The sequence below is a fragment of the Wolffia australiana genome, chromosome 18, assembly GCF_029677425.1.
Source record: "Wolffia australiana isolate 7733 chromosome 18, ASM2967742v1".
Lineage (NCBI taxonomy): Eukaryota > Viridiplantae > Streptophyta > Magnoliopsida > Alismatales > Araceae > Wolffia > Wolffia australiana.
Window position 1 is genome coordinate 6,400,977 of NC_135852.1, and position 13,857 is coordinate 6,414,833.

The 13,857-nt window shown below is 40.4% G+C and overlaps 2 protein-coding genes across 3 annotated transcripts; one reads left to right on the plus strand and one right to left on the minus strand.

Moving 5' to 3' along the window:
• The first annotated feature begins 2,756 nt into the window (after nt 1-2,756).
• On the plus strand, nt 2,757-10,285 carry LOC144715015 (putative magnesium transporter NIPA6). Of its 2 annotated transcripts, XM_078589856.1 has the most exons (10): nt 2,757-3,123; nt 4,197-4,253; nt 4,335-4,425; nt 4,882-5,042; nt 5,131-5,258; nt 5,336-5,473; nt 5,608-5,700; nt 5,790-5,907; nt 6,525-6,668; nt 10,105-10,285. In XM_078589856.1, the coding sequence occupies exons 1-9, from the start codon at nt 3,000-3,002 to the stop codon at nt 6,629-6,631; spliced, it is 1,017 nt and encodes a 338-aa protein (XP_078445982.1). In that variant the 5' UTR covers nt 2,757-2,999; the 3' UTR covers nt 6,632-6,668; nt 10,105-10,285. The 2 variants fall into 2 exon arrangements, with proteins under 2 accessions (XP_078445982.1, XP_078445981.1); XM_078589855.1 differs by lacking the exon at nt 10,105-10,285 and having other exon boundaries at nt 2,758-3,123; nt 6,525-6,749.
• LOC144715016 (adenylate kinase 1, chloroplastic-like) lies at nt 6,793-11,133 on the minus strand. The gene is made up of 4 exons (XM_078589857.1): nt 10,676-11,133; nt 9,414-9,554; nt 7,749-8,021; nt 6,793-7,083 (listed from the first exon to the last, which is right to left on the minus strand). Exons 1-4 carry the CDS (start codon nt 10,997-10,999, stop codon nt 6,940-6,942), a joined length of 882 nt encoding a protein of 293 aa, XP_078445983.1. The 5' UTR covers nt 11,000-11,133; the 3' UTR covers nt 6,793-6,939.
• Between the last annotated feature and the right edge of the window lie 2,724 nt (nt 11,134-13,857).

The window sequence follows — 13,857 nt, forward strand, 5'->3', positions numbered from 1 at the left end:
CTCTCTTGGAATCATATTCTTACATACATTCTTAAACATTTTGATTGAAATAACATGCATCGTTGAGTTAAAACTATAAATTCACAAATGATGCTTAATTAATTATTGAAATAAAATTGATAATGATGTAACAATACTTTGAGGGATCGCATACTGACAGATCAAACGTGTGAAGGCCTTCTAATATTTTCCCCAGCTTAGAGGGCTCAGGTTTATTGAATTTGAACTTTATTTTGTTTGAGAATTCCAGGAAATACCTGTCTATCAACAAAGTTGAGGGGATCGATTAAATATGAATCAATTATCAATTTGAAGAATATGCTTCAGATTTATATGATATTTTTCAGTAAAATGTAAAACAATTAACATGCTGTGACAGTAGGTCAATGAATAGGCCAATCATTTATTGTCTCATCAAATGGAGGTAGTTAGTGAATGGTCATGAAAAACAGCTTTGTTGGTCAAGTACTCTTACATCTTCCTTAAGTTGACTATTCTGATGGAAATGGCAACCATTTCTTGCAGGGCCAAAGTGAGATTGTAACCCTTAGTCTGATGGAAATGTCAATCCTATAACTCATATTCATATTGGAACAACCCAAATTTCACTAGATTGAAAGGTGTTACCCGAAGTTCTAGAATGGAATAGCCACTGATTCAAGCTGTCTTTCCTCCATCCACTCACTAACAAATATATCAATGATTAGTCTCTCCAATATCATTGAATTGATGCCAAACTCTGGTAGTGGAACAAACAAATTAAGGTTGAGAATTTTCTATTTCCACACGTCAAAGAAATAAGGGAAGAAAAAGGAAATAGGAATTCTTCAATAACTATCTACACGAGAAGATGAACATAAGTTTTCATCACGAAAGTAAACTTATGCAAAGCATGAAAAACAGCTGGGACGGATGACTCGTCCCACCATCATCCTTGCCGTCCAGCTCCTGAGTTGAAACAGAATGGAACCAAGAGCCATGTAAAGGATGACTGAACGAAAGAACCTCTTAGTTCAGTACCCTCCCGTCCCGACCGGCAAAACAGTTCCGTCATCTGTCCTGGAACATTGGGGTATTTTCCATGCCAGAAATATCATTAGCCAGTAAAAAATCAACAGGTGGACCATTTCTATACCCTCCTCTTTCTGTAATTCTGCCTTGTCAGTTCTCACTTATATCACTATATCTCTCTATCTATCTCTCATTAACTCCCTCTCTGTATATATCTATCTATATCTAAATTTCTATCTCTCCCTGTCTATCTTCCCCCAACTCGCTATCTCCCCATCTTCTATCTATCAACATCTATCAATCTCTATTTCTCTCTATCTATCTATCTATCTCTCTATATCTATCTATCCATCAATCTCTATCTATCTATATAGCTATCTATATCTATCTATCAATCTCTATCTCTCTATCTCTCTATCTCTCTCTATCTGTCTATCAATCTCTCCCTATCTTAACTCTCTCTCTCTTCTATCTCTGTAGAACTCTATCTCCCTATCTATCTCTAACTAACTCTATCTCTCTATCTATCTCACTCCAACTCTATCTCTCGAACTCTATCTATCTACCCTCTCTCTCTAATGCTATCTCATTATATATCTCACTCCAACTCTATCTCTCTAACTCTATCTACCTACTCTCTCACTGAAGCTATCTCTCTATCTATCTCACTCCAACTCTATCTCTCTCTATCTATCTACTCTCTCACTGAAGCTATCTCTCTATCTATCTCACTCCAACTCTATCTCTCTCTATCTATCTACTCTCTCTATCGCTCTCTCTATCTATCTCACTCCAACTCTATATCTCTCTCTAATTCTAACTCACTCCGACCCTATCTCTCTCTAACTCTCTCTATCATATATATCAAACACTAGCTCTCTCTATCATATATCAATTTCTAACGTTCTCTATCTATCTATCAATCTCTATCTCTCTATCTCTCTCTAGCTCTATCTATATATATCTCCAACTCTATCTCTCTAGCTCTATCTTTCTCCAACTCTATCCCTCTATCTATCTCTCCAACTCTATCTCTCGCTAACTCTACATCTCTATATATCTCTCTCTAGCTCTATCTTTCTCCAATTCTATCTCTATCTATCTCTCCAACTCTATCTCTCTCTAGCTCTATCTTTCTCCTACTCTATCTCTCTATCTATCTCTCCAATTCTATGTCTCTCTAGCTCTATCTTTCTCCAACTCTATCTCTCTCTAGCTCTATCTTTCTCCAATTCTATCTCTATCTATCTCTCCAACTCTATCTCTCTCTAGTTCTATCTTTCTCCTACTCTATCTTTCTCTAGCTCTTTCTCCAACTCTATCTCTCTCTAGCTCTATCTTTCTCCTACTCTACCTCTCTCTATCTCTATCTTTCTCCTACTCTATCTTTCACTAGCTCTTTCTCCAACTCTATCTCTCTCTAGCTCTATCTTTCTCCTACTCTATCTCTCTCTAGCTCTATCTTTCTCCTACTCTATCTCTCTCTACCTCTATCTTTCTCCTACTCTATCTCTCTCTACCTCTATCTTTCTCCAACTCTATCTCTCCAACTCTATCTCTCTCTAGCTCTATCTTTCTCCTACTCTATCTCTCTCTAGCTCTTTCCCCAACTCTATCTCTCTATCTATATTCTATGTGTCTATCTCAAACTCTTTCTCTATCTATCTCTATCTTTCTAATTTCTATCCATCTCTCTCCAACTCTCTCTTAACCTCTCTCTATCTCTCTTCCACTGTTTCCGTGATGCGGTCCTGTCAGTTCTCATTTTCTATATATATACTTCTCTCTCTCTCTGCGCCTGTGAGAAGGAGCGAGGAGGAAGATGACAGGCGGGCCAGTCCTCTGTCCCACCCTGCCTCTTCTCTGCGATTCGAAGAGATTCCACTCCCAAGGCGGGAGAATTTTGAATTCGTCGATCTCGCCAGGTATTTAACCGGTTTTCATAGGTTCCACCCTCAGATCGCGAGCCTGGATTCCACCATCTTCCGATGAAGATCACAAACAACGCCAGAGGCCTCGCTCTCGCTGTTCTCTCCAGCGTCTTCATCGGCCTCAGCTTCATTCTCAAGAAGATCGGCCTTAAGCGCGCCGGATCCTCCGGCACGCGCGCAGGTTGGCTGAAATCTTTGTTTTGCCTTGAGAAAATGTCTTATGGATAAATCTCTTTGTTTGGAGTATACGATTCCAATGTGATTTTCTCTCGTATGTCGCCTGCGACGACCGTTTCTTCGGAAATTTTAAATTCCTGACCAAAATTTGAGGAGTGAGATTATAATGATCCATCGATGATTTATAAAATCTCTCTGTTTGGAGTTTACGATTCCATTGTGATTTTATCTCGTATGTCGCCTGCGACGACCGTTTCTTCGGTAATTTGAAATTCTTGGCCAAAACTTGAAGAATAGGACTTGAATGAACCATCGATGATGCGCAAAATCTCTCTGTTCGGAGTTTTACGATTCCTTTGCGATTTTCTCTTATTTGCCGCCTGCGACGACCGTTTCTTCGGTAATTTGAAATTCTTGGCCAAAACTTGAAGAATAGGATTTGAATGAACCATCGATGATGTGCGAAATCTCTCTGTTTGGAGTTTACGTTTCCATTGTGATTTGCGACGACCGTTTCTTCGGCAATTTGAAATAATTGGCAAACCCTGAAGAATAAGATTTGAATGAACTATCGATGACATACAAAGTATCTCGGGTTGGAGTTTACGACTTCATGATTTGCGACTACCATTTCTTCGGTAATTTGAAATTCTCGGCCGAAACCTGAGAATAAGGTTAGAATGAACCACCGATGATGTACAAAATCTCTCTGTTTGGAGTTTACGACCATTTATTCGGTAATTTGAGATTCTCGGCCGAAACTTGAAGAATAAGATTTGAATGAACCGTCGATGACATACAAAATCATACATCGGATTCCTTGGATTAGATCTCAGCCCGATGCCCAATTTGAACCGCATTGTTTGTATTTGCCACCTTCATCGATTCGACTCGGGATCGGTGGTAAATTTTGAAAATGGTTACGTAAGAGAAATTAGGATTCATACCTTTGGAAAAATGCCTCACTCCAAATCAATCATTGATCGCTAATTATTAGAATAATAACTGATTTGTTTTCCCCGTTCCCGAATACCACTTCAAGTCTTCTCTCCTGAGAACTTCCGTCTTCTTTGTCAGGATTTGGTGGCTATGACTATCTTTTGGAGCCGTTTTGGTGGGCTGGAATGTTGTCAAGTAAGAAAAGAAGAAAGAAAACAAAATTTGCCGGCTAGATTAATTGAATTCTAAAATACCAACCTTGCTTTGGAAAAACAGTGTTCTTCGGGGAGATTGCGAATTTTATGGCTTATGTTTTTGCTCCAGCTGTTCTGGTCACTCCTCTAGGTGCTTTGAGTATCATCGTCAGGTATGATCAAATACTTTTGTTTTTTTTTTTCCAAAGGAAAAGGAAAGATCACCCGGAATCAGTGATCAACCCAATACTCGATAGATATAAACATAACAAAACCAGTATATAACAAAACCCTCCACTTCATGAATGTCAAAGCTGTCCTCCCCTTGAATACAATCTCATTACGATGCAGCCATACAGCTCATAGGACTGGAAATATCTTTCCCCGCTCAGCCTCTCTCCTGAATATTCCACCCTCGTCTGAAGTAACATCCATCCCAGGAGTCTGATGGCTTGCTCAGATTGCCCGAGCAAACAGGCAATGAAAGAACATTTTTTTAAATTCTGTGATATTTTAATTCTGTGAAGAGGCCCAAATAGGGGAGTTGAAAAGATGCGACTTTGAAAAAAAAACTGAGAAGGGATGATTAATTAGGGAAAATCATATCATTTTTTTTACATTCTTGCCAGTTCTGTGCTAGCACACTTTTTGCTAGGGGAGCAGCTGCAGAAACTTGGAGTTCTTGGATGTATATCTTGCGTAGTTGGTTCTGTGGTTATTGTTCTTCATGCACCGCAGGAGAGTTCCCCCAGTTCTATCGATGAAATTTGGATCCTTGCAACAGAGCCTGGTATAATCCTAATACAAATGTGCTATATTTGGACTCCTCTTATTTTGAGCTATCTATCTACTAATGAAATTTAAACTTTATCGTACAGCCTTTCTAGGGTACACTGCTACTGCCGTGTCGGTTGTCTGTATCCTGGTGCTGCATTTTGAATCCAGATATGGTCAGTCAAATATATTGGTTTACCTGGGAATCTGCTCTCTGATGGGATCGCTAACGGTTAGTTTATAATGAATATAATGTCTTAGAAAAAAAAAAATTATATCAAACTGAATGATATTCATCTTTCTTTGCAGGTGGTCAGCATAAAAGCCATCGGCATTGCCATAAAACTAACCTTGGAGGGAACAAACCAGGCTGTTTACCCTCAAACTTGGTTTTTTGTTTTGGTCGCGGTTATCTGTGTGTTTACCCAGCTAAATTACTTAAACAAGGTCGGTAATGATGCCTTATTGTTCATTGTTTTCGAGTGCAGAGAAATACGACTTAGAAAGCTGGAGTAATTTCAATTTTTCTTTTTCGACATCATTCTTTTTTATTAAACTGTAGCTGGGTTTCTCTTTTCCAGGCGCTTGATTCCTTCAATACGGCCTTGGTTTCTCCCATTTACTATGTCATGTTCACAACGCTCACCATCCTGGCAAGTGCCATTATGTTCAAGGTATGCTATCTAACTAATAATCAATTTTCCCTCAATTGCAACTGCCCATTGAAGTTTTGTCATGATCTGTTCTTGGTGACCAAAATCAGGATTGGTCTGGCCAAGATATTAGTAGCATAGCTTCAGAACTCTGCGGATTCATAACGGTCCTGTCGGGGACTGTTTTGCTACACTGTTCAAGAGAACCGGAGGCCGTTTCTTCTGCAGGTATATGATTGACTGAATTTAATGAATGCCTTTAACTATTAAGTTATATTTTAATGAGCAAAATTAGTTACCGTGTAGTAATTGTAGAGATATGGGAAAGGTCATGACAAGTTATGACAAGTTTGTCATTGTCATTATAATTACTGCATTTTGTAATGAGAGCGATAGTATCACCATCCGCATCATCCCCCTGTCATGGTCTTTATTTACGAGGGAACGCTTCTCTGAGTAGAGTTGTTGGACGATGATAAATTCATCATTGTCATAGTCCATGGTTGATGATGATGATGATGACGACGACAGTGACGGAAGGAAGATGATGATACGTTTTCATGATCATCATAGTCTTGATTGACGAGCAAACTATTCTTTGATAAACTCTATCGGTTCATCATCTTCCATGAACTTTGTCATGGTCATCATCATCCATGTCTAGCTTGAACGAATGACGACAATGGCAACGAATTCATTATCAACATCATCTTCCGTGCCAAACCCTAGTTATGAGTCTCTTTGCTGCCATATAGGCTTATGTTGGTTGAAACCATTCATTAAAATGATCATAATCGCAATCCATATGCTTATGGCATCTAAATCCCATTTACCTCTTCCTACAGCCTCTATTTCATGGTACATTTGGAAAGCCAGCGATGATCTCTTGAAGAATATCCACGACGACCATTTTGTGACCCTTCACAGCTCAGATTGCTACCAGAATTGTTAAGCTCGTCGTCTCCGTGGGGATGGCTGAACTCTCAGAGGTCATTAGATTTTTTGTTTATCCATGTTCTTTTTATGTATTATGTAAATAAACAGAAGAGGTAATAATTTTTTTATTTTAATGCCGACTCTTTTAGAAATACTGAGTCCCTTGAACTGATAAAAGATCAAGGGAAAAATAATATTTTTGCAGATAAATAGTAGGAGAAAGCCCTCTTAAGGAGGAGCCCTCACTCGAATTTTACAACATTATATATAATATACATCCATGTATATATATCTATGGATAGGCTGACCTGAAGCGAGGGGATTTCACGCTGTCAAGGACTGTTTATGATCATGATTGTCAAGATGTAGAGCCTGAAGCAGCTTCGGCCATGATTCTGGTATGCCTCCTGGCAACTCAAACTCCAGAAGCTTCCCTCTCTTGCGGTAGAACTCTTCCACCGGCTGAGTCTGCATAAAACCCCACTCCAGAGTTAATGATTTTATACAACTTTCGCAGATTATTCTACTTTTGAAAGTCTTAAATTACTTTAAGGAAGTTTTATGCAGTTTGCGTCTTGGGCAAGGTTTTTCAAACAGTCATGAAACCTGACCAAGGATTACAAATGACTTGTTTAAGAAAACTTACTACAGGGATTAAACCTGACGTCCAGAACAAGGATTTAAAATGACTTGTTTTGGAAAATTCAGGAATAAACCACTTTGGGTAAACTGTTCTCCAAAAGGCAAAAAATCTGACCTCCAGAGTACAGATTTAAATTGCTAGTTTTGAAATTTTCAGGAAGATCCCCCTTTCGGACAAGATTTCAGGAAGAGAAATTAAAACTGGGCTCCAAAGGAAGAGCTTAAACTGCTAGTTATGGAAAATTAAAGAAGATTGCCATTCTGACCAAGCTTTTTTCAAAAGACATAAAACCCCAAACTCTAGAGTAAGGTCTTTAACCGATAATTATGGAAATTTCAGGAAGATATCGGCTTTAGATAGCTTTCAGCACAGCGCTAACATAGACATAAAACCTGACCACCACAGTAAAGAATTAAATATCAGTTTTGGGAAACTAAGGGAAATCCGTTTTCGGCTGTTTAGTACCAAAATACTCTATGATAAATCTTACCATATCATTATAAATGCGAAGGCGTTCTTTGACCACTTCTTCGGTGTCGTCAGATCTGGTGACAAGCTTGTCGGCGCAGTCGGAAGGTGGGAGAAGAGGAGCCATGTATATTCCTGGTTTCCCTTCTTCCTCCTTGATATCAATTAGGGCAACATTGAAGTTTCCACCGCATTGGCTGCATATCCGCCTTCCTAAGCACTTTTTTAGCAATACATCCTCCCGAAGCTTCAAGTTGATCACCTGATCTATGTCTGTCACTCTCTCTAGAATTTCCTGCCAATTAAAGAGGGGAAAAAACATATTAAAGGCAGCAAAAGGTTGATACCTGTTGCAGGCATTGCCATTCCATGGCAAGGGCGACCGGAAAGAGAGATAGATAGACAGACAGATAGATAGATAGATTTTTTCTTTTGACAAGAATAAGGATCACCACATAAAACTGGTGATCAACCTGATGCTATTAAGATATATAGACGATCCATATGCGTAGTGACTGAACTAGTCCTCCAACTCTAAACCAATAGGACAGTAACATCTTCACTTGGAATAATTCTACCACTTCTACTAAGAGCAGCTTTTTTAGTGCTAGCTGAACAAAAAGTCATGGCTTTTGTGCAACATCGAAAGGGTCCTGATGTAGTGGAATGGTTCGAAATTGATTCTAAAAGAACCTATTTCACCAAGTAGTGCTAATTATAGTTCAGGGATGCGGACGGGATAATTTTTTCGTCCCGGAACGAAAAAATTGTCCTGTCCGAGGATAGGGACGAATTTTGGGTGAAAATTTGTCCCGGGGACCATCGGACGGGACGGTTTTCGTCCCGTGGGATGAAAAAACCATCCGTCCGGTGGTCTCGGATGATGGACGGATGGATGTGGACGAAAAACCGCCGGATTCACATCCAACGGTTGAGATCTCGCCACGTGGCCTCGCTATGGCAATTTGCATCACGGTCCCTGTATTTTTCTGCGCGTGCAAACTGACGCCGCTCAGTATTAATTGTACATATGTCCATTTGCATTCTCTCTCCCCCATATTTTCCTTTAAAAACTTAGAAAAATCTATATTAATATATTAAAAATATAAAATGGGGTTTTTTTTGTTCAGGACGAATTTCGGGATGAAAATTTGTCCCGGGAGGACTGGACGGGACGAAAAACCGTCCCGGTATGATTGGACGTGACGGTTTTTTTATCGTTGGACGAAAAATCGTCCTGTCCTTCCTCCCTGAACTTACTCTGGACGTGGGGCGGGACGAAATTCGTCCTGTCCCGTCCATCGTCCACTTCCGGGATGATCCGGAACTGTTGTGCTAATTTCTCCCTTTTAAGAATGGCTCCAGTGTTCGGAATTATACTGAACAGCTCCCCTCCGTTTGTTTTAGCAACTTATCCTATGGTCTCCTCGCCAAACCGGCGACAACCGAGGAATCAACCTGCCTGCTGTGGCGGGGTGGCTTTTTTGTTTCACAATAAGACCTGGACGATTATCCCTACCGTCGGTAGCTTACGAGTTTAAGTCCATCCGTGGTCGGGTATAGTTTATCCTAAAGTTGAACCTTGTAGCCGTTTCCCGAATTCGCGCCCCTGATTGTGAGTGACACTATCTCACACTATCAACAAGATTGAAAGATTGATAGATAAAGAGAGAGTGAAGCTGCTTACTGCCTGTCTCACAGTCCGAGGAAATCCATCTAGAATGAAACCAGATTCGCCCCTCGCTGCTCCCTCCTCGACCCTCTTCGATAACAAGTCTATGATGATTTCATCTGAAACAAGCTTGCCTTGATTCACGATCCCTTTCAGCTGAGAGTGGAATAAAACGGTTCAGAGGCAACATCATGAGACTTTTAAGAACATAAGCTCATGCAAATCCCCAAAATATGATTCACATTCCTTTTTTCAGTTCACGTTATGAAAAAGCAGTGGCTTGATTTTTTTTAGTGAAATCCTAATTTTATTTTCGAATAACAGGAGCAAGAAAAATGAAACAATTGATTTATCTTCACTATAACCTTCAATTTACTGATTTTCTTGGCAGACAAACATTTTTTAGAAAAAAAAGCGACAAGGGAAGTAGGTCTTAGAAGAACCCACGCAATAATTCTGAATTTGAGGTATCACGGGCAATGATTCTAATTGCAAACCCAAGATTTTCCAAACAGTATCACAATCATGGACAAAGAGTACCTTAATTAAGAGACAATAACCAAAAGACATTATCATTCATATTTTTCACTCTTGACAAATAAGAAATTCTGATACTTCTGAAACTTGTTAGATAAAGCCATGCCATGTTCTTGATCTGTTTAACAATTTTCTATGACTAATTTCAATTCGTCTTCATGATTTCTAGTAACACTGGGATGCTCAGACACACCCAAGCGAAGTTTTTATGATTTCGCGGTAAGGGACACACCGAACCAAAACATGGACGATTTTCAAGAAAAATTCTTCAAATTTTAAGGTGCGGAACGGGGATAATCGTATGAACAACTTATCAGTGTTCTTAATCGGTAAATTGTCGGGAGAAAATGTATCAGAAATGAGATTATGATTCCGACAGAAGATATGAAATGCAGCGCCAGTGAAACTCGGAGAAAGAGGAAGAATCCTTGATTTTCAAGAAAAATCCTTAAACTTTCAGGTACATACTCGATGAACAGCTACACGGAGTTCTTGATCTCCGAATCGTTTCAAGAAAACTGACCAAAATACGAGAAAAACTAAGATTCTGACAAAACATAGGAAAGTACGAAACATTTGCAAGGGGATGAAAATCGCAACGGATTTCGGAACCCGAAGCAAGAGGAAGAATCGTAAATGCAGGTGAAACATTGTGAGAAAATAAATAAAAAATGAAAAAAAAAAATAAGATCTGCCTCGGGAATCAACGGCAAAAGCACAAGAAGAAAGAAGAACATTACCTGATCGGCGAGGGGCCCGGAGGAGTTGAGCTCCTCACGAACGAGATCTCCAGTAGATATATGCGGAACGCCGAGCAACAGCGAGAGACGACTAGCGTAAGTACCTTTCCCGACGCCGGGGCATCCCAGGAAGGCCCACTGCACGTTCTTCCCCTTCACATCGCATCGCGCCTCGCAAGAGGAATTTACAGTCGAAGAAGGCGGAAATCGAAGATCTCCCTCCGACGCCGCGATCGACAATCGCCGCGCAAACACGGAAAACGTTTGAACAGTTGGAGAAGAAACCGAAGCCGCAAATCTCAGCAGGCGGCTTCCTGCCGCCATTGAAAAGTCGAGATCGCAATCGAAACAAGCGTATCAAACTTGGAATTCGATCGTCGAAGAAGAGGATCGCGATCGAGAAATCGAGGAGAAATCGCCGGAAATCGCGCAGATCGTAGAATTTTAGAATGAGCTCCGCGGCGAGGACGAAAAAAAACGATTACGAGTTACGACTCGTGTTCGTGGACGGTTGACGGATCCGTTTCCGTCACCGAAGTGTTACAGTCCGTCGTCCGTTCAAACTCAGTCGTGGAAGGGACGAGATGACGCGTCATCCCATGGTAAGTATAACTAAGATTGCGTCCCGTCCAGGTCACAGACAGAATGGAACGACTATATGACAGGCCCTTTCCATCTGTTCTAGTTCATCATCTGTTATCCGTCCCCATCCTTTGTTAGAACGACGATGGGGCCTGAACGGATGACTGGACGACAGCTCCGTTCAGGTGTTCAGTCCCATGACATCCGTCCCTAAAGTCCTCTTCCATCAGTCATCTAGGGTGCGACCGTTCAGATAACGGATACGACACTGGGCGCTGGTATCCGAATACGCAACTTGTTGCGTTCAACATTCGTTCGTTATCCACATTATCGTAATCGATATCCGAAATCTGTTATTGGATATCGATGTCAGATTACTGAAAAATTATGTTACGGGTTTGTTAGCTGTCTCCGTACAGCGAAATTATAGTTTTCATTGTTTCGCTATCTGATATCATGTACAGATATCAGATAACGGTATAAATATTCGTAATGGGCCAACAATGTTTTTATGTTTTGTTGGCCCAATAAGTGCGCCTAAGCCTCGAAGGTGGAGGAGCTGGAGCTGGAGGCCATATTAGGGGCTGCGATTTGGGGCTGGAGGAGTTGAGATTTAGGGCTGCGATTTGGGTTTGGAGGAGCTATGATTTAGGGTTGCGATTTGGGGTTGGAGGAGCTATGATTTAGGGTTGCAATTTGGGGCTTGAAGAGGTGTAGCTGAAGATTTCCTGTTGAAGACAATTGTTGGAGTTGTTGAAGATGCCGGAGCTGACCCATACCATGAGCAGGGTTCTCCTTCGCTTCACGTATGTTCCTCCACTCGACAAGGGTTATGCATGCATTGATCTGTATTTTTATATATTTTTTTGACTATTCATAATGTTGCATTGCATGCTTCTGCATGAGCTGGTAAAGACTATTTTGATCTCTCGATCTTGAGCTCTCGTACTCTTCGTGTGATTTATATGTTGAGCAAGTGATTTATGGTGCATTGTCAAAAGCTATTTAACTAATTTATTTAATGAACGTATATATCACACAATCGTTTAAGTTATATTCATCAAGCACATTGTATCTATTGAACAATCTGGTTTAGCAAACACTTTTAGCATTGACTCGTCATAACAAGGTGTTTTCTCGCTCTCTCAATCTCTCACTTACCCATTCTCTCTTTCCTGCTCAGTTCTCACTCTTTCCCTCTCTATCTTTCACTCTCTCATTCCTTCTCATTTTTTCCCTCTCGCATTCTCACTCTCTCTCATTGCTTCTCCCTCTACCCTCTATTCATCTTGCACTTTCTCATTCTTTCCATTTCATTCATTCACACACACTCTCTCTTCCCTACGTACCTATATACCACATCATCTATTTGTCCATCAATTGGCACAAGTTTCTATAGAGTCCATACATATTTATGTACAGTTCATGCATTATCTATTTTTTGGTGCGATTGCTCTGTCATCAAATTCCAAATTCCAAGTCATATTAAAAATAACCATGAAGTCTTATTTAGTAGATAGTCTATGTTATTTTTGAAATCTTATTTATGGTGATATTTTATTTTTCAAATATTATTGTAAATTCCTTTTTTTAACATCCATACATTGCACATACACCTTACACTTCACCCAAGCAACTGTCATGTCAACAGTAGGGAGCACTTTACCCCAAATAGACGAGAATTTGGCGTTTGAGGAATTACCAATAGATCATACTACTGATGCGTCGGAGCCCCACGGACAAGCAAAAAAAAAAATCACCCATACTAAAGTACCTCACAGTTGTTGGGGATTCGAATATGAGTGTGAATTTTTTTGCACAAAGAGTGCGACAAAGGCGTTCCATTTCAAGCGCCCAATAGACGGTAGTACAAACATCTTTTGGCACCGTTTCAAATTCTTTCATCCAAAAGAACAAGATGGGCTGAAGGGCAGCACTTGTAGGCAACAATGTATAGATGACTTAGCAGGCGATGAGACATCAGGTCTCTTTGACGGTAGGCAACCATTGAGGGGTCGAACACCAGAAGAGACCAAGGACGTCATTAGTCGGCTAGTCTACCGCACAGACTTGCCAAGGCGTTAGGTTGATACAAATGCTTGGAAGGAGACATGGTGATTTGCGACACAGAATGATGTATTCTTGTCGAGTACCTAAGTCATCAAGGCATGGACGATGAAGTTGTTTGAGAGGATGAAGGCGGAGATCATTCGCACATTAGCAGATGTCGACCGTGTGGCAATAACAACAGTTAGTTGGACGACAAAAAATGGTTGTGGACTTTTGTCCATAGCATTTCATTCGATCGACACTCGTTGGACGTAGCGTGAACTTGTCCTCACCATTCACAAGCTCAATGAGAAGTACGACACGGAGTCTATGGCAAAAATTCTTGCCAAGGTGCTTGAAGAGTAAGGACTTGACTCAAAGGTGAGTAATGTTAAGACTATTGTATTTAATACTTTTCAATGTACACTCTAATGTTTAATGTGCTTTCCGTTGCAGTTATGTGCGGCTACCACTGATAATGCACCAAGCAACAAAAGAATGATAGTCGTATTAGGAAGAAGACCACGTGGAAGGAGAATAGGGTTCAATGC